General features: G+C 42.6%; 1 protein-coding gene across 2 annotated transcripts in view; it reads right to left on the bottom strand.

The window, feature by feature from the left end:
- TRIM24 (tripartite motif containing 24) overlaps nucleotides 1-26,984 on the bottom strand; it is a 77,647-nt gene that overhangs the window by 40,709 nt on the left and 9,954 nt on the right. For both annotated transcript variants that reach the window (XR_006165538.1, XM_032996179.2), the window contains exon 2: nucleotides 8,026-8,144. Coding sequence is in view for 1 of the 2 variants with exons in the window: in XM_032996179.2 (XP_032852070.2) it covers nucleotides 8,026-8,144 (119 nt within the window). In the remaining variant the exon portion in view is untranslated. The remainder of the gene's footprint in view (nucleotides 1-8,025; nucleotides 8,145-26,984) is intronic.

Genomic DNA, 26,984 nt, shown 5'->3' with positions numbered 1-26,984 from the left:
GCATGCTGCAGGTAAGTACTACTTTTTCTGTTGTAAAAGCTTGTATATTTACTTAAAAACATATTTACATGCAAGAGTTGAAGTAACAGAGTTGTCTCTTCAACTACGGCAGTAAGTAACCACTCTTCCACTTAAATGTACTTTTGAGTATTAAAGAGATTAAATGTGCAAGCAAAGGTTTCCAAGTTTCAAAGGAAGAGAGCAAAGTAGTCCAGTGAACTAATGCTCCAAACCTCACCAGTGTAAATTAGATGCAATTCTCCCTATTGTATCCAAAAAAACACTGACACCAAAAGTCACATAACTATCGCCCGGCACACACAAAATCACCAAAGACAGCACCTGTCTTTTAGGACATTCTCGCCTGTATGTAACTCTAAATATGAACCACACGCTGGGATCTCAAAACGCATGAACCCTAAATCAACACATCCTCCTTTCCCCAACATCCCATCAGCAGCTGCCTCTCTTGGAAGCACAACAAAATCATACTCTGACTCTTCTTGAGCCTATTACCCACTGCCCTAAACCTGTGGCTTTCAAAGATATTTTGGCCATGGCTACAGCTTTGATAAGCTATTTAGCATGCTAGTTCTTCTCTGGAAGAATACACAGTAGCTACCCTGGCACCATACAAAACTAGAGAAACTTACTGTTGTAAATTGTCATTAATCACTCTGTTACGCCAGTCAGACTGCCTGTCTTAGTATCCAGATACAGTAGCAGATGGAAACTCGTACCTTGCTTTGTTACTACACTCTCAGTACCTCACATAAAGTCCAATACTTCTTCAATTCCTACTACACTTAAAACTCTCACGTCAGTAACTGGTGAAGATAGAGAAAGTATTCTTACCATCAAAAATATTTTTACGCATGTTCTCTTTTGGACACAGAAGCTAGGAGAATTAGAACCGACACTGAAATGCACTACAGGCTCTGTATCAGCAGCAACATCAATGTTATTACTATGATTTTCTCTTCTGCATCAATCTCACACTTCTCTTTTTTACTTTCACGGCTTTGTACACATGTTAAACAATTTGCTTCTGTTAAGTTCCTTAATTTCCCTCACTTGTCTACCCTTTAGAGTCTTATGCAAATCTGGCATTTGCTTCAGTAACATCTCTCACATTTGAAGTCCCTTTCCGCTAGGTCTTATGAATCAAATATAATTAATTTTTATTTTCAAACTTCTCTTTAACATCCAATAATTTTGCCAAGACTTAATAAATTCTAATGTGAAAAATATTGTAAAGGATCTACTGTTTCGAAGTATTTATGTCCTAGTTGCCAGAACCACCACCTATAGGGGAAGATCATGTTTGAGACCATCTAAGGAACATGAAGGCGCACAAGTCCATGGGACCTGATGAGATGCAGCCACGGGTCCTGAGGGAACTGCCAGATTTAGTGGCTAAGCCACTATTCATCATATTTGAGAAGTCATGGCAGTCCGGTGAAGTTCCTGCTGACTGGAAAAGGGGAAATACAACACCCATTTTTAAAAAGGGGAAAAAGGAAGACCCAGGGAACTTCCCTTCCAACCCAAACCATTCTATGATTCTATGACTTATTTACTTCAAGAGAGACTGCAAAAAAAAAAAAAAAAAATCCCAAAAAAATACTTTCAAATTCAATGTTTGCTTGTTTCAGATTTAAAATGGTAATAATGCTAAAACAGTTTTTAGTATATTGCATTAAAACTGTAGGAGTGAATGGCATATCCTGGAGCCTGACATTATGGGGTGAGAAAATAACTTGAATCCATCGAAGTGCCATCCATCTATCTAAAGCCATGTTTACCTTACCTGAGCCTGATTTTGGCAGTTCAGTACCCTACTTATATAGCTGTGCTTTCTAGCAATTGCTACTGAAAACTTCAGGGGAAAAGAAGTAAGCATAAAGGAAGTGCTAAACTGCCTAGTATATGTTCCACAAGGGCTTTCCTGGATAGCATTAAAGAGAACATTACGGCTTTTGTGCTGGCTATTATCATAGGAATCTTTCCATAATAAAAGAGACTAATGGGAAATGCAGTTGTGATCTTCCTGGAAGTCATCAGTGTAGGTTCATAGAATCACAGAATGGTTTGGGGTGGAAGGGACCTTAAAGATCACCCAGTGCCACCCCCCCTGCCCCGGGCAGGGCCCCCTTCCCCCAGCCCAGGGGGCTCCCAGCCCCGTCCAACCTGGCCTTGAACCCTTCCAGGGAGGGGGTACCCACAGCTGCTCTGGGCACCCGGGGCCAGTGTCTCACTGCCCTCACAGTGAAGAATTTCTTCCTTATATCTAATGCAAATCTACCCTCTTTCAGTTTGAAACCGTTACTCCTCATCCTACCACTACACCCCCTGATCCAGAGTCCCTCCCCACCTTTCCTGTCCCCCCTTTAAGCACTGGAAGGCCGCTATAAGGTCTCCCTGGAGCCTTCTCTTTCCTAGGCTGAACAACCCCAACACTCTCAGCCCGGCCTCACAAAGAAGGTGCTCCAGCCCCTCGATCAACTTTGTGGTCCTCCTCTTGACCCGCTTGAGCACGTCCATGTCCTTCTTATACTGGGGGCCCCAGAGCTGGAGACAGTACTCCAGGCGGGGTCTCAGGAGAGCAGAAGAGAGGAGGAGAATCCCCCCCCTCGCCCTGCTGCCCACACTTGCTGCAGCCCAGGACACGGTTGGCTTTCTGGGCAGTGAGCACACCTTGCTGGCTCACAGTTTTCCATCCATTACTACTCCCAAGTCCTTCTCCGCAGGGCTGCTCTCAATCCACTCCTCACCTAGCCTATTAGTGCTGGGGATTGCCTCCACACGTGGGCAGGACCTTGCATTTGGCTTTGTTGAACATCTTGAAGTTTGCACAGGCCCATCTCTCAAGCCTGTCACGGTCCCTCTAGATGGCATCTCTTCCCTCCAATGTGTCCACCACACCACACCGACTGGTGTCATCAGCAAACTTGCTAAGGGGGCACTCAAGCCCACTGTCTTGTGTCACCAACAGAGATGTGAAACAGTACTGGCCCCAACACTGACCCCTGAGAAACACCCCTCGTCACTGCTCTCCACCTACACATGGAGCCATTGACCACAACTCTCCCTGAGTGAGACCATCCAGCCAATTCCTTATCCACTGAGTTGTCTATCTGTCAAATCCACGTATCTCCAATTCAGAGACAAGGATGTTATGTGGGACAGTATCAAAAGCTTTGCACAAGTCCAGGTAGATGACGTTTGTTGCTTCCCCCTTATGCTGTAACCCTGTTGCAGGAGGCCACTAAATTAGTCAGGCATGATGTGCCCTTAGAGAAGCCGTGTTGGCTGTCACCAATCACCTCTGTATTTTCCACATGTCCTAGCCTGGTTTCCAGGAGGATCCAATCCATGATCTTGCCAGGCACAAAGGTGAGACTGACTGGCCTCTAGTTCCTCAGGTCTTTCTTTTTGCCTTTACTAAAAATGAGGGGTTATGTTTCCCCTTTTCCAGGCAGCGCGAACTTCACTGGGCCACCATGACTTCTCAATTATGATGGACAGTGGCTAGGTCACTTCATCTGGCAGTTCCCTCAGGACCTGTGGATGCATCTCATCAGGTCCCATGGACTTGTGCACCTTCATGGTCCTTAGATGGTCTAAAACCTGATCATCTGCTACAACGAGCAGTCCTTCATTCTCCTGGTCCACACTTTTGTCTTGTGCATCTTGGGCGCTGTGGCTATTGCCCTTGTCGGTGAAGACTCGGGCAAACAAGTCATTGAGTACCACAGCCTTCTGCATATCCCAGGTAAACAGGTCTCCTGTTTCCTTCCAGAAAGGGCCCTCATTTTCCCTAGCCTTCCTTTTACCCCTGGCATACCCGTGGAAGCTTTTCTTGTTGCCCTTGACATCCCTGGCCAGATTTAATTATATCAGGGCTTTGGCCTTCCTAACCTGATCCATGGCTGCCTGGGCAGTTTCTTGGAGAGCCCTTCCTGACAACACCTATATACAGGCTAGTCACAGAGAGGGACCAGTGGTTCTAAGTCAAAACATCACTTGCACAGAATCCATGGCTTGACTCTAATTCTAAGTTACTAAACATCCTGCTAAAGCTGCCAAACTATCCAAGCCAAACGAAATATTTCAGTAGAAACGTTGTATAAAATAGCCAAAGTGTTTGACAGAATTTGGATGATCTCTGATCCAGTATTTCCTGCAAGTCTCAGTATCTTTTCCACTTAAATTCCTCCAGTCTGTTGCCTGTCTTGCTACTGGCAACTTTTCTTTCTTTTCTCTTTGCTTCTTCAAAGACAAAACAAGACAGGCTGATTAGAAGGATATATCATCCTTCAACCTCACAGTATTCCCCCTTGAACAGGACACTGATCTGTTTAACTATTATCAAGTTAACTTTGCTGTTCCACAAGACAGCTTTATAGAATGGTGTAACTTTTTTTTTTATGGTTTTAATGTCAAAGTACAAAGGAATATCCCAAAAAGCTTCCTTGTCATACCAAAATATATTCAAACAAAACAGAACTGCACTTTATTAATTTCCAAGATGCTCACTTAGCAGGCATCTAACAAAACATCTAGCTCCATTAAAAAAAAAAAAAAGTCAGCAGAAAAGCACGTGAATGTCCTACTCTGCCAGTTCAGCAAAGTCTGCTGGTTTGCCTTCAACTGCTGCAGAAAATATGTTGAATTCAGCCAGGGAACTTAGTTGAGGAACGGACATGCTTTCTGAACTGCAAGCCTGATGGTTTTTGTTCAGGAGAGAGAGAAACAAATATGGAATGGAAGAGTAGGATAGAAATCTGAGTAGGGAACTTAAAGCAAAACAAATGCTTTGAAGAACCTCCCTGAAACCTGCTTACACCACTCAACAGTGGATGATTCCAAACTAGCTGCTGAAATACATAGAATTTCTCTGTATCTCTCTCCAGCAGATCAAGATCAGAAGGTAAACAAAAGACATCTCCCTCAATTCCAAGGAAGTGTCTGACTTACCTTGACATCGCCAAGTTTGATGTATACTCCAACATTTGATACACTATCACCCATCAAAGTACACCCAATTTTGCACGATTATGACCAACCTCAAGAATACGAACACCTCTTCTTGAATTTTCAGTTCCTTATCCAAGTCTCAAAATCCTCAATTCCCCACCTAACTTTCACAGAAAGCTGAAAAATACTTGGGGGGTAAAGAGAGGAAGAGGGGGAAAAAAACCAACCAAACAAAAAAAAAAAAAAAAAAAAAACCAAAAACAACAACAACAACAAAAACCACAAAACTTTGTCACTAAACCCAGGAAAAAGAATGCTACTTCTATCACCACTCCCAAAGCAGTATCTTAGAGAACTTCTTATACAGCTAAGCAGAGATTATGGTACAGGCCCCCCTCAAAAAAATAATTCAGGACTACTTCTAAATTACAAAGTTATTTGTTATCTTGCTTCTCTTTCTAATTAAAGCCACTACAAAAGTTAGCATGATCAAATTTTCAATGCAACAGGGACTACTCATTTTTTCAAGCTTACTGGTGGAGTATTGAAAGACTTTATGTAAACCTCACAACCACCTCCAAAACTCAGATGTTTCCCAACAACACTGGGGCAGGGAGGGGTTGGAAATCCCCACACATACACAAAAAAAGCAAACTTCAAACTATCCTACATTAAGAGAACACTGACACACTGTTTATATTTCCAGAGACTCACAAAGAAATGTCAGTTTCTCGTAAGGTCTATCATTTCTCAGATATACAGTTGCAAAATTCCTTATAAACTGAAGACAGTTTAATGTTTTTTGAAACGTAAATTAACGCCTCTTCCACAGAGATGATGGCAACATTTACGCCTTTAGTAGTCAGGGAGCTGGTATCACAAACCTGGCTGGGTACTTTTATCTGTTCTTGAGAGACATAACCATTCACATATGTAAGCACAAATTCCAATGATGCTTTGAAACAGTCTACACGACAGAAGACCTCTGAGAAGCTGCCTCCAAAACAAATGCATCAAGAGCCAATGAAACAGGTCCCCAAAATGGGAAAGCAAAAAAGAAGCATTTTCAAAATAAAGGAGACCACCATCCAAATGTTAGTGGATGAGTTTAAAATTAAAGCCAAATTGACAAAGTAACCTTTTTGTACTGTTATTACGACAAATGCAGTAACATATAAAGAGGTTGAATTATTTACAGTAAGTTCCTGGAGTTTAATAACAAGTTTGAGTAAAGAGATACTTGAGAGACGCTTATTAGCTAAAAATGAAGACACGCAATATTTTGATACCAGGGATTGCTAAACTGTGGTCCTCCACAGATGTGATTAACCACTTGGTACTGCTTCTACACTAGTGCTTTGCTCCTGAAAAAAACACCATGAAGAAAAAAAAAAAAAACAAAACACCAGTATTATTACTCTTCCAGATAAGCAGGTTTTGATTTTATCTGATGGCTACTATTAGATTGCAAAAGAAAGAGGCAGCCTACATAAGGAAAACAAACAAGAAAACCTTACAACATACTATCTTCCCCAATTTGAACTTCTTTGCTCAGTAAAGGTACTCCAGCTATTTAGCACCATGTTTTGTCAGTGCTGAGATAAGAAAAATAAAGTTGATTTAACTATAGAACTGAGGTATCTTGATGCAGTGTTATTAAAGTCTCTGTTTCAAAGGGTGCTTCAGGTGCCCTGTCCTGGGTTGAGTGAGTGGTGGGATTTTTTGGTGGCAGGGGAGGGGGCTATCGGGCGGCCCCCTGTGAGAAGTTTCTCGAAGCTCCCGCAGCTCCAAGTCAGCTCCACTTCTGTTTGGGAAATTGAGCCCATCAGCTGCGCCTCTGCGATAACGTATTTAAGAAGGGACGTGGTGACAGGCAGTGGGACTTGTGAGGAGGAGTTGGGGCAGCTGCATGAACACCAAGGTCAGTGGAGGAACGGAGGAAGAAAGGAGGGGGGAGGTGTGCCGGAGCAGAGACCCCCCTGTATCCTGTGGGGAGACGGCAGGGTGGCCCCCCCTGCCACGCACGAAGATCTACGGTGGAGCAGACATTGATTTATGGACTGGGAGGTGTTTCGCCTGAATGATCAAGGTGCTGTGCCCAAAGAAGGCCGGGGTCTTGTGGGAAAAGGCATCCCCGCTGCTGTAATTCAGCACTGGGAGGATTGCAGCATGCGGGGGAGTCCCACGCCGGAGCAGCTCGGGAAGGGCTGCAGCCGTGGGAGGGAATCCAGTCGGAGAAAGTTGGTGACCCACGCTGAAGCAGTGGGGGGAACGCTGCGGCCCGTGGAGGAATTCATGTTGGAGAAAGTTTGTGGAGGACTGTCTCCTGTGAGAGGGGGACCACACTGGAGCAGAGGGGAGAAGTTCCAGAAGCTCCCCCCACCGCAATGGCAGAAGCGGCAGCGCTGCCTGCACCCCCCATTCCCTGCCCCTGCGCCACTGGGGGAGGAGGTAGAGATATCGGGAGCAGAGCTGAGCCCGGGGAGAAGGGAGGGGTGGGGGGAAGGTGTTCTCAAGATGGGGCAATGCTTCTCACTGTCCCACTCTCTTAAGTGTTTTTGTTAGTGTCTGTAATAAATCTATGTTCTTTTTTCCTTCCTCTAACAAGTCTGCCTTTTGCCCTCCCCATGAAGGGTGATCTGCCCCTCCCGGTCCTATCTCGAACCCCAAGCCTGGCTCTCTGTCCCTTCTCATTGCTGGAGGAGAAGGAAGGAGTGAGCAGCTGCGTGGTGTTGGGCTACCGACGAGGCTCAAACCACGACAGAAGCGTAGAAATTCCCATTCTAACGTCTATTCCTTACTTTTATCTTTTGCTATCACAATGTAATTTTATACCAACAGTTAAAAAGTTCAGAATAAGATAACCCTATTCACATGCATTTTAATCAATTTTAACAGATTTTCTGCAGTAGCTACCCTTTGTGATGAGTAAGTACTTGAAGTCTTTTTCTGCATATGAACAGCAAAAAGGCCACACAGCAAGAAGCTAAGGATATGCATACACATCCAGAAGGTGTTAACTTGATTACATGTTAATGAACTTACCTGATTTGATTTTTCTACTGTGCTACTGGGAACCTCTGTGGTATCCTTCACAAAAAAGTTATCTATGATGTGTCTCTCTGCACATTCCTGACCACAAATTGGACAGCGGATAACACCGACTGGGGAAAAAAAAAAAAAAAAAGATCTGATTATGCTTGCACAACTTAAAATTTATCAAACAACTTCAAAGACAGCTTTGTAAGGACAAATACTTTGAAAGGATGTTGTAATACTTTCCTGTCAATAATGTGTGAGTAACGAGAAGCTAATTCTCATTTATCACCGAAGTAACCTTTTACCTGTTATTCCGATGATTTATTTTTTTCAACCAAGGCCAAGAACCTTTTTCTTTCAATCTTATAAGGAATTTGCTTTAACCTTACAGAAAATCAATTAATTGTTATAGAATGGATTAAAGTAAACATTTATTGATGTGGAGTATTAATTGGTGACATTGAGCAGTATTACATACACACACATACACGCCAGCACACTGCGGAACGATTCTAAGACAGTAGCATACTTAGACTTCTGGTTGAAGAAAGAGCTCAGAACCAGTAACTTAAAGAGTTAAACAGCTAATAGTTTTCTCAAAAGAATAAAAAGGACAGAGTCAACTTCAAAACTTGGGATTCAACAGTGAGTAGATGAGACTGAAATGGAAGAGATCCATATAAACATTTTAAAGTAGAAACCTTTCCTGGGTGCAGAAAACAGAATGTCTTATTAGCACTGAGGCTTGTTTATCATCCAAGCAAAACTCTAAAATGCTAAGCATAAACTTCTTGCTTCAAGAAAATTAACACAGCCATTACCACCAAACCAAGAAAATAACTGAAACTATGTTAGGTTGAATTAATCATTTCGGACATGGAAATCATCATGCAAAGCCTACAGTAGAATAGTCACCTGAGTCCACACTGAGATAGATTCTAGACCTACAGCTGCCATTTGAGGAGGCATGATTTTAGGGCCTTAAAGAAAATCCGAGGCACTGTTTAACACAAAGAATTTAACATCAGTACATAACTCAGCACTTGTATGTTTAACTAAACCAGTGTGGGCTGATTTCTGTTCCTGTTTCACTTTTACAATAAAATGTGTAAGTACAGGAACTATTAAATATTTCACTTTCTTCAGAAGAACTCAATTCCTTACTCTAATTGCTTCATACAAGATTTAGGTAACTTTTTATAAAGTTCTTCCAATACATGCTAGAGATTTAACTGGCAAACCTACTACAAAGCAGCTGTCTAACAAAAGTCCACTAGTTTCACTAAATTAGCTCTTCATTCTGGAAATTTAGCCAGCAGTTTTCTATTTGTGTGCAAGGCATTTGACTTTCATCTGAAAGGCTATGATGTTAAACCTGGGTTTATTAAAATTGCCATTTTACCAGTCTGCATTTCAATCCGTATTTGTGCTGATTCCTTTGATACACAAATTTGTAACATTTTGTATACCATCATCATGAAGAATAATTAAGAAACCCAATTCTGATGTGTCAGGTAGTTAAAAGAACGCCAAGTACCAATTTTCTCCTTTTATTAAGCAAATCAATTTACCACAGTCGCAAATCTCCCAATACTCATGCTACGTACTTGCTGAAAAAGGCTATTTTTTAATATTTTTCGACAGTGCCAATTACAAACCGCCCTGTTTCCTCCCTGCTCACCCGTGACCCTGATGAAGTACAGTGCTCTAGGCCAGCACCAGCCACTGCGCCGGTCGGTCTTTGCATGTGTTGGGGAGTGGGGTACGGGCAGAGAATGAGACTGGCAGGCTCATTCAGACACGGACGGATTTCATCTGCTCTCCCAAGTTTCACCTTCAGCCCCTGACCTGCTTCACCGGCCCAATGTGCTGCTGCTTACATGAGAAGCCGCACAAGGATGGGAAGGGGCCAGCACCACCACCGAAGATTAAACACGGAACCACTGAAACAGATCAGTTGTATTAAAGCTGACTTTATAAATCCGTCTGAATTGAAAATATGGTGGGCAAGGAAGGGGCAGGGGACAAGTTAGGAAACGTACTAACGTAAACCAAACATTTCATCTGCACTTTCACCAAGAGAATACTGCCAACTCCCTGTTCAAGAGTTCACTTAGAAGTTCTAGACTGAGATGGGAGGAGAAAAGGAAAACTGCCCAAACCTTTCAAAATCCCCTGGAAACTTTTTCTAGAATTTTTCACGCTGTCTAGCTTTAAGTCAAGGTTTTCTTCTGCAAGTGGGTGTGGGTAAATTTAGTTTTGTTATAATCCTGGATTGAAGACTGCTACATAGGTCAGTTTTACTCCATGTTTAAACAACTTCAGGACTGTGGACTTAAGTGAAAACACCTAGTATCATGATCCCAGTGTAACTGTTACAGCCCCGTTACGCTAATATGCACACAGCTGGCAACACAAGCCTTTTTGGCACACAATGTAAAACACCAATGAGCCAGGTAGCATTCCTTTCAGGTCCTTATCTACCATTCTTAATGTATCCAAGGCTCTTTCAGCACCGTACTGAACAGTATAAACCACGTGTAGCCTTTTCCTTTCCACATGGGAAATGGAAGGTGCAAGCAGAGTGCTCTGTATGTTTTTTTCATGCATGCTGCATTTGAAACAAAAGGCTCATGGCAAATAACAGTACCTGACAAATTCATGCAGGTTCATTTCAGAACTTCAGCCTAGCCACCTCAGGGACACTGTCACACAGATAAGCTGCACATCAGCGCTGGCATTTCTACCCACACTCCTTATCAGTACACAAATAGCACAGTGCAGCGCACAGGAGAATCACCACACAGTCCTGCAGGACTCAGTGAGCAGCTGGCAGCTCACCAGAACCCACAGAACTAAGAGAGACACTAAGCTACTGGGCAAGAAAAATAGGGTTTACAGGGAACCCAGAATTCAGAGCTTCCTATGGGAAAACAAGAGGCAGAAGGGGAAAAACAATTATTATTTTGGAATTATATGGAAAACAGAGATAAAGATGAAAACAATGATTTCGAGGTTAAAAAAACACTGATTATATTCATGTAACACTCTAATTTAGCAAACTTAATGGAAAAAGTATCTCCATTTCAACATTAGCATTTCTACTGATGTTATCAGGGTTACCTATCATAATTAAGTACTACAGTTTTATTTGGAAATAGTAATTTTCAAGTTAATGCTTATTTTGCAATACTAGTCACAGAATGCAGCTTTATTTATAACAATTATAAGACTACACATAGGCTAAGCAAAGTTTTCAGCTATTCATCCAGTACAAGCTGTACAGTTGTGAGCTACTGCAGACCTGATGGGGTTTAAGTCAGTTCATGTCACTTATGTTGCATACGGCCCAAAACGCACCAGCACAACCCAAAGAGCACACAGCTATAAACACCAGGCTGCAGAGAGTTATAAACAAGAAATTGTGAACAGGAGAAGGAAAGTTACTGGATTTGTTCAGTATCTGTTTCTGAAGCTGATGCGTAACGTTTACATTTTTTTCATGTGCGGTTCCCTTTTTAGAGTAAGGTTTGGTCCAGTAACATGGTGCATTGGGTTTAGACGTGCAGGTTTGGTAATGGGGGGTCGAGGGGGAGCTGCAGGGGCGGCTTCTGTGAGAAGATCCTGGGAGCTGCCCCCCACATCGGGCAGAGCCGATCTGAGCCAGCTCCAAGACGAACCCACCGCTGGCCGAAGCTGAACCCAGCAGCAAGGCTGGCTAAGAAAGGATTAAAAAAAAAAAAAAAAAAGTGCTGTGCAACAGCAGCTGAGAGAAAGAAAGAAAAATGCGAAGGAAACAGCCCAGCAGACACCCAGGTGAGTGAAAAGGGAAGAGGAGGAGGCTCTCCAGGTGCCAGAGCAGAGATTCCCCTGCAGCAGTAAACCAGCAGCGGAACAGCTTGTCCCCCCACAGCCTGAGGAAAACCACGGTGGAGCAGCCAGAGCAGATACCCACGCTGCAGCAGGTGGGTACGCCCCGAAGGAAGCCCACGGCAGGTGGGTACGGCCCGAAGGAAGCCCACGGCGGGTGGGTACGCCCCGAAGGAAGCCCACGGCGGGTGGGTACGCCCCGAAGGAAGCCCACGGCAGGTGGGTACGCCCCGAAGGAAGCCCACGGCGGGTGGGTACACCCTGAAGGAAGCCCACAGCGGGTGGGTACGGCCCGAAGGAAGCCCACAGCGGGTGGGTACGGCCCGAAGGAAGCCCACGGCAGGTGGGTACGCCCCGAAGGAAGCCCACGGCGGGTGGGTATCCCCGAAGGAAGCCCACGGCGGGTGGGTACGCCCCGAAGGAAGCCCACGGCGGGTGGGTATCCCCGAAGGAAGCCCACGGCGGGTGGGTACGGCCCGAAGGAAGCCCACGGCGGGTGGGTACGCCCCGAAGGAAGCCCACGGCGGGTGGGTATGCCTGAAGGAAGCCCACGGCAGGTGGGTATGCCCCGAAGGAAGCCCACGGCGGGTGGGTACACCCTGAAGGAAGCCCACAGCGGGTGGGTACGGCCCGAAGGAAGCCCACAGCGGGTGGGTACGGCCCGAAGGAAGCCCACGGCAGGTGGGTACGCCCCGAAGGAAGCCCACGGCGGGTGGGTATCCCCGAAGGAAGCCCACGGCGGGTGGGTACGCCCCGAAGGAAGCCCACGGCGGGTGGGTATCCCCGAAGGAAGCCCACGGCGGGTGGGTACGCCCCGAAGGAAGCCCACGGCGGGTGGGTATCCCCGAAGGAAGCCCACGGCGGGTGGGTACGCCCCGAAGGAAGCCCACGGCGGGTGGGTATGCCCGAAGGAAGCCCACGGCGGGTGGGTACGCCCCGAAGGAAGCCCACGGCGGGTGGGTACGCCCCGAAGGAAGCCCACGGCGGGTGGGTACGCCCCGAAGGAAGCCCACGGCAGGTGGGTACGCCTGAAGGAAGCCCACAGCGGGTGGGTACGCCCCGAAGGAAGCCCACAGCGGGTGGGTACGGCCTGAAGGAAGCCCACAGCAGAGCAGGTTCCTGGCAGGAGCCGTGGCCCGGGCAGAGGTGCCCAGGCAGGAGCAGGTTTTCTGGCCCGGCCTGCGGGCTGTACGGGACCCACAGCAGAGCAGCCTGCTCCTGAAGGACTACACCCCACGGGAGGGACCCCACACTGGAGCGGGGACCAAGGGGGCAGAAGATGGAGCAGCAGAGAGGAACCGTTACAAACTGATCGCAATCCCCATTCCCCCTCCACCTCCACGCGGAGAGGAGGTAAAGCAAGGAACGAAAGTCAAAGACAGGTGTGAAGGGGAAAGCGTTTGGGTTTTTTTATTTAATCTTTCTGTTTGTTTCTCACCATCCAAATATATTTACTTGGCAACAAATTAACCTCTCATGTTGAATCTGTTTTGCTCATGATGGGAAGGGGTAAGAGAGCCCCTTTGTCCTTATCTCGGCTGTTGAGGGGGAGGAGAGAACAGCTCGGTGGGTGTCTGGCACCCAACCAAGGTTAACCTACCCCCGCACAGGTTTCAGACACAGACCTTAACAGCTTTTTGGTGGTTTTTTGTTTTTTTCTTTTGTTTTGTTTGTGTGTGGGGGGGGTTGTGGTGTTGTTTTGTATTCTGGTTGGTTGGTTTGGGGGTTTTGTTTTTTGGTTTGTTTGGGGTTTTTTTGTGGTGTTTGTTTTTGTGCAAGTGTTTTGTTTTGTTTTTTTAAAGCTAAATGCTTTAAGCTAGAATTCTACCTTAGTTGGTAAGAGAAGTGGATCTGAAAGAGATGCTGGTGTGTATGCAAATTTGCAGGTTTTCTATGGAGAAGACAGTGCTCTGCCACATTACAACCTCAGCGAGGTGTAGAGAATACATAACCTCATGGCAATTACAGTATCTGTACCACCTCGGAGGTCTAATGCAGTTTAGAATATTGCTAACCATAGGGATCTTATGCTTCTTCCTTTTCCCAAGGACTCCTAAGAATACTGAGACAGTGTCATTGTCCTCAAACTAGTCTACTAGATGATACTATATACTACAGTAGAGTAAAAAGGATTTTATTTAAAAGGTAGGAGGAAAACTGAGATAGATGCATGCTAGAGTAGAGTCTTTTGGTATCAACAATAAAAACAGAAACAGTGTACAATAAATATCAGCATATTAATGACTTGATTGTTTTAACAGATTATGCCTGCTATCTCAATCACGTTATTTATAATATATTTTGTATGTACACTGATGATTTGATAAGGGAATTACACATGGTTTGAAACCCTTCTTTCCTCTTCTAGTTTTCCAGTACAAAGGCTTAAACTCATACCATGGACAAGTATCCCCTCCAAGGTCCTGCAGTGGTAACAAAACGCAACACTGCACACTAAGGATTATTGCTCCTTCCAGCCTACTAATAAGACATGATAGAGGAGTTTGTTTCAGCCAGCTGTCATACTACTATTTGTCAGTTATGACATTAAACCAACTTGAACCTTTATGCACCGAAAGTCAAACAGGAGCACACACAAGTTTTTTGCTAACAAGCTAACAGGTGCTGCAGCAAGCAATTAACTTTTTTGGACAACCAAAAGGATAATGATATTGTCCAAAGACATTTCTGCTCATATTACATCAAATAGTTACAGCACCACACAGTTAGAAGGAATACAATACAGAAGCAAGTTAACATAGCCCCAGCATTTTCTTACTACATTCCATGTATGCATTTGCTTTTAATGTTTATTGATACACCTTTTTTCCTCATAAACATTTAATTACATTTTGAACTATTCCTTAAGCATGCATAGAAAGCAATTCCTAAATTAACCTCTGAATTAATTAACATTTCCTCCATCAGGTCCCTCTGCAAGACACTTTCCTAATGCTACAAGGAATTAAACTTTTTTTTTTTTTTGAAGTGTTAACATTTGGAAGCAATCGCGCAATAGCTTTCTAGCCATGCTTAATCTTATTGCCAACATTTCCTTCCTCTTGTTTCAAGACACCTGCTTCCTGAATTGTGCTGCAGTTTAATTCAGTGCTTTCAAGGCTGGGAACCCTAGCTATTATACTAGGGTTCAAGAAGATTCAAATTCTGAGCAGTAAGATATTAAAAGTCATTTAGTCGATCTCCTTGTATAAATTGGTAAGGAAAAGAATTCATCCTCTAATGGAACTAAAGGAGAAGCACACTACGTCATCAAAACAACAACAAAATTACATTACTGCTTTAAAGGAGAAAAAAAAAAAAATCCCCAAACTATTTTGCTGTTCGTTCTCCCCTCCCCCCAAATAGCAAGTTTTGTTAAAAGGAACGAGGACAAACTAGAAGAAAAATGTGGAAAGCTGCAGCACAGAACACTATTAACCCACTCGATGTTGGACAATAAAATTGTTTCACTAATCCAAAAATTATTTCCGCAATTGATATTTGCTATAGCAAGTATATATTCAAGTACATTACCAAGTCAGCCCAAACCTAGTATTTTCACAAAACACAAAACCCCAGTATCCTTAAATAAACATTGTTAGATCAATTACAATACAGCAGCAGCAGATTCAGGTTAGTGTTCTGGCTGACACCGTTCAGGTTAAGCACATCCCTGAATGGTAAGGGTCTACGGTTTATCCTGATTAAGTCTGGGGTAAGGAGGACCTCTAATTACACATTAAACTTCTGATGCTCAACTAATTCTTGACCCAACCATCTCTTAAGAGCTTTTGAGATATTTGTGTGTGAAATTAACAATATAGTTAGGAGCCTTCCAAGATCAAGTTACTTTTCAGGGAATAAAGTCATTTTCCTTCCTGAAGATTCTCTGAAAAAAGACTTACTACAACAGCAAATTGCCAGAAGTAAGGAGTTGACATTTGGTATTTTTAATGTCATTTACTTTCAGGATGCCTGATGTTGCACTATACTCTAGAGACGCAGGGAACACCTGAGAAAATCAGATCTAGTATGACTTAGAAGAGGAAACAAGTTGAGATCAAGCTACATTTCCTATTCCTCCTCAGAGTGGGATGGGGAATTGGGCAAAGGTGACCTTACTTCTTCCTGGAATTGCCTGAAGTAGTATCGCCTACCACCATCTATGTCCTCCAGCTTGAAGGAAACAAACACCAAAGACAATCCAGCAGTGGCTCCAGCACACCAGAGCAACTACAGGAATAGGCAACCGGGGACCTTCAGCCAGTTGCTCCATTTTTGACTGGACTTACCCTTCCCTAGTTGCCCGTTTGTTTCAAACTGTTTCCCTCTCAAGCTTTCATTTGCCAGCTGATTTGCCATTCTTCCTTCCAATTTAGAATATTCGCTCCCACAGAACCTCATCTTCTGTAGTGGTAACAAGAAACCTGCTTTCTGGTTCCGTATTATTCACATCAGATGCAATCTACTGCTTCCAGCCCTATAGTGCCCATTACAATGAGACAAATGCAGGGGGGGTAGAGAACCAAGAAAAACCTACAGGATTCATCTGTAAAATAACTGAAAATTCCAGTATGTTTGGACCTGAAGCACTGCAAGGTTTAGTGGATATGAACCAAACATCTGAAAAAAACATCTGCAGTGGAGAGCACATTAAAAAGCCCCACGTATTGTTAGAAATAAGTACAGATCCTGTGTAGTCTTAGGATTACTGAATCTTCAACCAGTCAACACAGCAAGGGTGAAGATGACACACAGGAGAACGCCTCTCACTGAAAGCAGTCCCATTCTACATAGGCTTAAGTTTTCATATTTAAGAATCCTAACAAGAATTGCATGGTTTGCTCTCTTTTAGTTACCGATTCCTACACGTGTCTTCATTCAAAGGTAAAAAACAAAGGAATCTATTGTCTATCAAGAATGATGAGAGGCTTGAAACTTTCTCTTCCTGTCTCCGTGCACTGGTACAAACTGAAGGAGAATCCAAGTCTAGGTAGGCAAGTCCACTGACCTTTGAGTATCTCTAATGTCTCAGTTTGTAACTGTTCCTGCCTATCATGAAACCACTGAAGGAAGATTTTAAAAGTATACTTACCTGTTTGTTCTTGCTCAGAAAAACAATGTTCAAGTGTCAAGGTTTATTTTTGTCAAAAATAATCCTGTAGACTGTTTTTTTTTTTAATGGAGCAAGCATTTCCAGAATGTTCCAACAGGCAGGTGAAAACATATTATTTCACTTGGGAGGAGTTCCATAATCACCATCATGATTATCGTGAGGATGGTTAAGCGATAAGATCCCACATTTTCATCTACTCCTTTGTGCCAGGATACTTGTTTCTGCAGCTGTACCAAGAGCACGTGGCTCTTGAGTGGGAGTAGAGGGGAAGACCTCCACCCTTTTTAGCAAGAGCACCCATTCATCTAAAAATCAAGCAGACAATGGAACCTTACCTTCAGACTTTGCTTGAACCAGGCCCGGACACCACATTGCTAACAAAGGTAACAACGCTGGCTCCCCTGTCCCTTCATTTCTACCCCATGCCAACACAAAGACGATACTACCACGCAGTGAGCTGGATTAGGGGAATCCAGCGTGGATTAAATGGGGCTGTGCCAGGAGAGAAGAGTTGGCGTCCGCTGTAACAGTTCTCACTGGCTACAGGCTCACAATGCCTGTGCATCTTCAAGGAATGCCAGCCTTCATTTTAGACATGTAGGGGAAGCCACAGCACAGCCTTACTCTTCTTCACAAGGTACGCGCTGCGTTCACGGCAATGCCATCTCAAGCCATTCAGCAGAATGGATTTACAGCATATACTGTTTTATTTCCAACTCGGTTCTCAATTTCCTGGGAGTACGCTCCAGACTACTGAAGCACCCTGAGACAATAGGAGGGGACTTGTTCTGGTCTGCCCCAGTTTCGGCTCGTTTGCATCTTCACTGTAGCGAACAGGTTTCAGAGCCAATTTAGTAAAGCAACTGGATAATCATTTGCGGATCCAAAAGGGTTGTGGTTTTTTGTTTTGTTTTTTTTTTTTTTTGTAGATGCAAAGTTCTTTAGTAAAAAAGGAGGGCCCAAGGGTTCCCTTTCTTCAGCACAGATCAGTCAAAAAAATTACTGGTTTTGTGAAAGAGAGCTCTCTATTAAATAGAGTGCTTGGAAGCAACTGGTAACTAATTTTCCCCAAAATGACAGAGTCATTACAGAATAAATTAATTATGCTTGCATAAGGCAATTTTCCTCAGTTTTACAGAAGCCTTGTTTGAAATTTTAACTATACAGATTCCAGAACAGACAATACTAACAGCGAGCCACACAGTTAATTTAAAAAAAAAAAAAAAAAAAAATGGACAGGCTAGTTAACATTAATAGAAGGTGTGTCAGAGACTGAAGACAGCTCCTGCTATAAGATTTGTAGCATAACTACACAGAAAATTAGGGCATTTCAATTGTGACCTACAGAATGTTTTCTCCTCTCGTTGTGTATATAGACACCATTAATATTTGCAAGGTTTTTCATTAAAATGCATGGGGTTGAGGGTAAACTGGTTATATTTACACAGGTCATGTTTTTCTGTTAAAAACAAACAGTTAGAAAACTTAATTCAAGAGACGATACCATGTACAGTAATGTCTGAATCAATTTTAAAAATAATTACTGCTTTCCTCTTGTTTCTCATTAAGCCAATAGTGCTGCAGCAAAATTGGCAACTTCTTCAAACCAGTTTGTTCCAGAAAAAGCTGCTCCTATCTAGTTCTGACAGCCTGCTGCTGCTAGTGGAGGGGAGATAGGTTAAACCAACAAGCAAGCACATCTCAAGGGGAAACTGGCACTTATTGCCAAAATCCACACATTCAAAGCAACCACCAATCTAGCAGATAAGTTTATTAAAACCCGAATGCTTTATTTATCACCCCTTAAAATTTAAATAGATGAAAATCAGACAAAGACTACTAGCTGTAATCCCCCCTCTGGAAGAGTGTTACAGGCCAGTTTTTATGCTGCAGTGCATTGGCTTTCTTGGAAAGCACTGCAGAGCTGAATTAAAATATTTCAGCTGCTCTGTGAAATGGTTCATTGTTTTTGCGATACGTGCCCAATCTTCAAACTTTTCAAATATCTCATATTAGACTTCATAAATTGTAAAGTTTGCAAGGGCTGACTCTCCAGCCACTTCTGAATAATTTAAGAAATCCTGAAGGGAGCTTATGTTCACATCCAAGGCTATCCAATGCATTTCCTTCAACAACACGATTATAAGAAGTGTCATAATGGTAACAACAGGAAATACTGCTAGTGAGGGACAGACAATATTTAAGTACAAGATGATGAATAAAAAAACCTCACTGCCTTTCAGTGAACATGCTTGAACGATGATGTAGAAGCTGCCAACAATTATGCCAATTGTCACTGCTGGCTGTGATGAGCATGTCTTTCATCGAAATTAAAATACGTTCTTTCAAGTCCTGAAATTGTCAGGTATTTCCAATTTATAGGTAATGAATTCAAGCATACAAAATGAAAGGATTTTTAAGATTCAGTGACATTCTTGCATCGTTTCCTCTGAGCAGCCTAGTATTTAATTTTTCAAGTTGCTAACATTTTGAAAGTGGATTTAATGATGTCTAGGTTCATACATTCTACTGAAACACCATTTTGCAGACACTCTAGGTTCTTGCCAACAGTGCTCAAGGCCATTGTATTCATGTGCTTCTGGAATAAGGAAATTAACACCTTTCTCCCTGAATAACAACATGTTAGCATGTTGTTATTACTATTTTAAAAAAAGATCACTGGGGTAAAAAATTTCTGTTGCCAGAAACTCAGGTAAGATGTACCTGCCTTAGAATTATGAGCGCGACACAGCTAGTAGTCATTTCTTTGAAGCAAGAAATTTCATACTCGAGTCTTCATTATTTAAACTTCTCATCTACTACCAGCTGACAGTTCAGTTGTTGCAGTACAATGCATCTATTACCAGAAATGCCAGTTATAAAAAAAGTAGGTAAGCAAATTATCATTTGGGCAGCTGGAGCCAGTCACAAGCCAAAGAACCAAGCCTTTCTGGAAGGCACTGAAGGCGCTGGTTTCTTTTAACCCTCTGCTGAAAAGCTGAAAACTATACTCCAACACATGACACTTCAGTTTCACCCACTTCCTCCATTTATCCTCATATACCATCATGTTCCCACCAACACTGAGCAGATGCGTAGGTAAAAAAACCCTTGAAAAATAACTTCTAAGAATCTGGACCACATTAAGGGCACCAAGTTGGAGGCAGTGTGCGAACATCAGTAGGTAAGAGGCTTTAGTCCGAGTATTTCAGGAGGAGCGTAACCCCGAACAGGAACGCTAACGCAATTCGAGGCCTTTGCCTAGCTCACGTTACTCCCTCTCTTCTCCAAGTGCTCAGATGCACCTCTGCAATCTGTTCTTTCACAAGCCTCCTCCCATTCTCAAAATGATCACCACTGAAGAGCTGGACTTGGACCCATCAGGACTTGGAGAAACTAGCCTCTTGGCCCACATTTTTCAAGCCACTAGCCTCAGGGGAGCAATTCAGGTGCCTGAACAGATATACCTAATTTGAGAAGGATATCCTGCCTGGCTTTCAGCTACTATTTCAGAAGGAAACAGATCTCCTGTGGATTGTGTAGTGTATCTGACAGCCCTTTTTTGAATATCACAGGCACCCCAGAAACTCAGAAGTGTCAGAAGGTATTCAGACGGTGAATCTCAACTACTCTATTCCACATATCTTTGCCATGGTGATTTCAAATTCCTGGTGGAAAATAGAACTGAGAGGCACACAGAAGACCCCTTACGTCGTACCCAAATGACAGTCTGTAGCTCCAAATGAAAATTTTGTTAAAATGACTTAAGTGTCAATACTCAGAGCCATCAACTTGTTAACTGTAGTGTTTACTGCATCCATCTGCACTCTGCTATATAGGTGTCTATTTTGAAGTTCTCCCTGAGGACAGACTTATAGTTCAGACAGAAGTCATCAATATCTCTATTATGTTTCCTTCAAATGATCTCAAAATATAAATTACTAGTATAATGGAAGACTCCATCAACCTTATCCATAAACTGTATATGCAGGGAATGGATGTTCAAAAGTACACAGAAACAATATGTTAATTTAGAATAACAGGTTCTGCCTTTGTTTGTGTTATTTTGTTCAGTGAGGGAGTGAAGACAAAAAAAAAAAAAAGAACAGGGTGATATTAAAAAAAAAAAAACCTAGATTTTTTGCTAATTAGAATCACAGAATTATTTAGGTTGGAAAAGACCCTTAAGATCATCAAGTCCAACCATTAACCTCACACTGCCAAGTCCATCACTAAACCATGCCTCCAAACACTATCTACACGTCTTTTAAATCCCTCCAGGGATGGTGACTCAACCACTTCCCTGGGCAGCCTGTCCCAATGCTTGACAACCCCTTCGGTGAAGAAATTTTTCCTAATACCCAATCTAAACCTTCCCCGGCACAACTTGAGGCCATCTCCTCTTGTCCTATCACTTGTTACGTGGGGGAAGAGGCGGACACACCTTGCTACAGCCTTGTAGAGAGCAGCAAGTTCTCCCCTGAGCCTCCTTTTCTCCAGGCTAAACAACTCCAGTTCTCTCAGCTGCTCCTCACAGGACTTGTGCTCCAGACCCTTCGCTGCTCTTATTAGTATCTCTTCAATGTATTCTTCAATGACAATATGATAACAGCTATTTACCACACAAGTACAAGGCCCAGGACTTAGATCCTCAACAGTGAAAAAGAGGAACTTAATATGTATTCATCAAAAAATTCTGAATATTTGTAAAAGTACACTTTTAATCTGTGCTGAAATTAAATCTGTTATATAACAAACACTTTCATTATTAACCTGGTAATATTTTACGGCTTTCTAGATTCTCTTGTTTTTAAAGCTTGCTGTTGGCAGGGACAGAGACAATGAAAGGCACAGAAAATACCTGATGAAAATTCCCACTCTGGTAAATGTAGTCAATAAAACAAAAAAATAAAAGATACTTGTTTCCTGCAGTTTACATCAGATAATGTCTTGCAGAGTACTCAGACCTATTACTGGAATAAAAAGTAAAGATTCAAGCCGTTTAATTTATTTGAGCAAAACAACTCCAAGATTCCCAAATCCAGTCTATTCTGACTACTTGTTATATTCAAAAGCCATTTAATACTAAAGCTTGTCACATGCAGAATTTTTACATCTATGAAAAAGTAACTCTTAGTGGCAGCACAGAAATAATACTGATTTATTATGTCAAAGTGACTCCATAAAGTTAAACTTTACACTTGAGAGACGGATAAAGTTTCTTTGCAGTGTTGCCTAGTTTTAATACCTTGGGTGAAATTCATCCAAGTGTTGATTTACATTACGTTTCCTTCATAGTCGATACAGACCTAGGTAATATAGTTAGGTCACAAGTTGTCTCATCCTTAAGGCAAATGTCTACACTTGGTCAGGTGAATCATACCCTAAAAACACGCACTGCTTTCCAGTAACTACACTAATACTCTTAACCCCAACTGGGCATCCAGTTCAATTGCAAGATCCCTCCAATATTCTAAACCCAGTAATTAGGAGAGCATCTTCCAAGTTATCTGCAAGTTATAAGCACTGCACTTCTGGGTGTAGATGTACAGGAACAAAAAGCCAACTCACTTTCTATTACTGTTACATGTGCCAGTATCCCACGGCACTGCCGTAACAATTTAAAAAGCAAGGTGACCAGCTTTTTGCCACTTCCCACATCACTTTAAGACTACAAAGCTGGAGCAACATATGCTTTGTGAGATCCACACAGACTACACAACCTCGAAGAACCAGCATTAATTAAGAAGTAGCGTGGTTCCTTCTACCCTGACAGAGCATTAATATCAAACTTAAGGAATGTAACTAATAAAAATGTATTCCTCTGGGTTGAAAAGATGTGCTCATTGGCCAAGTAAGAACAACAGTGATTTCAAATACCTGCCCTACAGCTCTCAGAAAACAGCAGGTTACAGGGGCAGCAGAGCTCCTACTTGTGTTCCCACTGCATTACCTCTTGATACTGTCTCCTTGTCATCTGCAGTAGACAACTGAACCATGAACTAGACCCTGCTGGCTGATGTGAACATCCACATCCACTGAAGAGATCTAGTCTTCCTATGGTTTCCCCCATTTTCCCCAAACCAGAGAAGAGCTCCTTCTGAGGTGCTTTCCCAGCGCGACACTGATTACTAACAATGAAGCTTAGGGAAATGAATCTTCTACCAAACGTGGTCTTCATAAATGCCATTTACCTGTCCTTTAGATTCACATGATCTACTTCCACCTTCTTGTGCCATCAATCCTTTCAGGCAGTATAATATATTAGTTCAGATAATAAAGTTATAGAAACATTACACTTTCCCTCCAGTACCAGTTTGGGAATGAACTAGGGTTATACTTTATTTCTACTTTATTTTTAAGGACTATTCACAAGTGTTCAACCATGGCACTGTGGTTCTTAACCTACCTGGCTGGTAAAATGACAAAAGAAAAAAAAAAAACAACCACAACTTTGTGGCAGAACAACAGCTATTCTAGCAAAGGTTTGAAGTCAGACATCCTGCAGCTCATAGCGCTATACTATATTCTCAGTAATTTAAATCAACCAAAAGGCAGCCAAAGAAAACCTTATCAAATCTGATCTCATCCTAGTGGAACTGGAAGCAGGGGAAAAGAGGGGAAAAAAAAAACAAAACAAACACACAATTGGAACACAATACAATAATACTGTAGCTAAATGGACTTTAAAAGGATGCAAGATCAGCATTTAGCTTCTTAAAAGATTCCAGACTACATTCAGTTTTACACAAAAGGGAAAATGTAGGGAAGAAGACTGTTCAATCCATTTGAGATGTCTGTATATAAAGTCTTCCTCATTTTGCCAAAACAGCTTCTAGAATGATTATTTTGAGATCTTGGGCCTTGTTGAATTTAAACAGTAGTGATAATAATCTAGAAGACATATGAGCTACCATAAATTGTGGCTTTGCTTCTAAGTTTTATCTGGTCCCACTTATAAGGCCATTTCTAAGAAAAAGGCAGCACAGGACTGTCTCCTGATCCACAGTTGAACCTCCATCAGGATACATGCAATTTCACTGATGGTGCCAGGCCCAAAAGCTTACACAACAAATGCTTATTTATCAAGTGGTAAGAGCAATTCTGGCAGGTCATCCTTATGATACCAAATAAGAGCCTATTGCTATGAGTTTTTTGTTTAATCTTCACTGCTAGAAAATGTGGGATGACCACAGGTTCTCACATACATTCCATCCCAGGCTCTTCTGAACACTCTTTCATTGCCTTCGCTATGAAGGAGGGAATAACCATTCTATTTTACAGCTTAGAGTGTAATTTGAAGAAAGGGCTGCCAGCATCCCTGGACTCACATTCAGGCAGACTACGGGAGGCAAACTACACCTTTGTTTACCCCAGGAAAGAACTCCCTGTATCTATATTTTGAGATATACTTACTCAGGCAAGGTTTAAAGCATGAGCTCTGAATTCACGTTTGAGTTTCTTGCACAGAGAAGGGACTGAGGAAAAGTTAAGGAGAGCTTCTCAAAACAGATCAAGTTCCTTTAACATTTTATTAAACAATTGAAGCATTCTAAATTATTTTGGGGGTTTTAAAGAAACATTTGCTAGACAATGAGTTATACCCTCATAGTCCCTTGCTCACTTACCAGCTATGGGAAGAGAAAACAAAACTACTGAAGGCCAAGTAGCCTGTAGTGGGTAAACTTAACAGTTCATAGGCTAAAACAACTGAGAACAATAGCTGCTAATGCGTGATGAAAAGACCCTCAAACAAGACAAAAGCAAGTAAAAACAGAACAATTGAGGGGTAAAAACCAACTGCTTAAGCAAGCAAAGGTACTACCGGAATTGGGAAGCTGTAAGCACACAAGAGCTAAATCTAACCCTGAAATATGCTACCTTCAGGAGTTCAACATGCCCGGGACATTTAGCCATTACTGAGGGCCTGTTTATCAGACACTGCGTATCATTGCACAGCTCTCTATTCATTCAACAAAGCTTGTCTGCTAAGTAGACTGTCTTTACCTTACCTTGTGACTGATCAGTTGCCTCCTACCTTAATTTATCACTTTGGGGCTAGGGAATGCTACAAATTTCAACTTTTGCTTGAAAACTATTGAAGCAAGTTACAAGTCTCAGAAGTTTTCCAAAAGGGAAAGATGATTCAAAGCTACTTCTACTTCTCTTTGTCACATCCCACTCGGATGAGCAAGACAAGTGATTTAGATTTGTAAAAGCCCAACAGAGTGGTGTTATAAATAACAGAAGGATTTTGCTTTCACTAAAAGTAATTAAACAATTACTTTTATTGAGTTAGGCTAAAGGCATTACTAAATTAGTGTTGTTGAAATTATAAAAGTTAAGCAAGCCTTTTTTGATCATAAATTAGGCATATGGTTGGGCACTGTGGGGAGTTGGGCAAGGGATGGGGGGGCAGTGTCTGTGGGTAGGTGTCATGTAAAGGGGAACCTGGATGGGGGGGGCTGGGGAGGAATGGAAGCCAGCAGAGAAGGAAGCCAAGAACTGATGAAGAGGAACCTGGACTTTAAACCTGCCCCCCAACCTCCCCCCTGAGGGGAGTGGAAAAGTACTGACAGAGAGCCAGCCTCGGAGAAACCAAGAAAAAGGAGCTGCGCAGGTGTAAAGAGGAGGAAACCAGCCATTTTCACTCACCCAATGAAATCTCCGGGTTGGTCGATAAAAAGAAGCCCCAGCTGGGGCAGGTTGTGCCATTGCGCCCAGCGCTGTATTCTTTGCTCCACTGATTTTTTTGCAAATACCTTAATAAAACAGTTTGAATCCTAGAATATTATTTTGATTTTAGTTTAAAAGTATGATTTTGATTTAACAAGAAGCTACAGTAGCTCTGAGAATATAAAGTACACTAAGGCCTTTAGGATTAAGCAACTAGTATGCTGTGTGCCTTGAACACTATAACAATTGTTTTGGACTCTGAATTAACACAATAGGTGCTGGTTATGGATCCTGACTTGAAACATTAGGTACCAGAAGAAACTGGTTTGGTTGGGAAGATCGACCAAAGGAGAAATGAGCATTAGCCAAAGATGAAATGAGCATGAGCAAGGATGGAGTTCAATCGGCCGACACAGTGAGGAAGACTATCGACGAGCACCAGAGCACCCCCGTCCAACATAGCCACGCATGCGTTAGGGACATTTGCATATGATAATGACTCCCGGGAAATAACATGAATATGCTAATCATTGCCCTCCTCCCATTCTATTTAACTCAAGCAGTAAAGATGCCCAATGATTTCTGCAGAATAGGAATAGAGGTAAGGTGAGGTAACTGAAAGCAAATCATTATTAAGGTCAACTTAAACTTTATGAATTTTGTTGATCTTATGGAACTATGACTCTGCTGAAAAAGCGTATAAATATGTTGTGCTCTGTACCTGTCGGCGAACACGTCTTTGGTGGAGCTCTCCCCCGTGTTCCCCAGCGCTGGCATAAAGAAGTGCCTGTTTATCTGCTTTGGGTAGGTAAGTTCTTTCGTGATTGCGACCGCTAACAATTTTGTCCCCAAATAAAACTTTTTTTTTTCCAATATACGTGAGCTTGTTTCTCACATCAGGGACGCATCCATCTTCTTCACCTCTTTTTGTCTTCTTTTTTTCTTCCTATATTTCACTCCTTGCCCCTCCCTCCCCCCCAATTTATATACTTTCCTTGGGTCTGTCCCCTAGGTTAACCTACGTATAACATGTATGGGGAGGAGTAAGGTGCTTCATGGGATGATGTAATTAGCATGATCTTGTTTATCTTTATTAGCATATTCAGAGATATCAACTTTAATATGCATTTCATGGATAATGAAGCAAAAGTCATTCACAGGACAGATGACCCTTGAAACTTCAAGATGCAGCAGAGCTGAACCATCCTGTCTCCACAGGGCCCCCCCCTCCTCCAACTACATCCTGTGCTATTCCAGCCGCCTTATCAGCTTCAGCCTCCACATTATTCATCCCGTGACTACA

This window comes from Tyto alba, unplaced genomic scaffold (genome assembly GCF_018691265.1).
Source record: "Tyto alba isolate M040663 unplaced genomic scaffold, T.alba_DEE_v4.0 Super-Scaffold_21, whole genome shotgun sequence".
Classification (NCBI taxonomy): Eukaryota; Metazoa; Chordata; class Aves; order Strigiformes; family Tytonidae; genus Tyto; species Tyto alba.
This window is presented reverse-complemented; position numbering and strand designations above follow the sequence as displayed.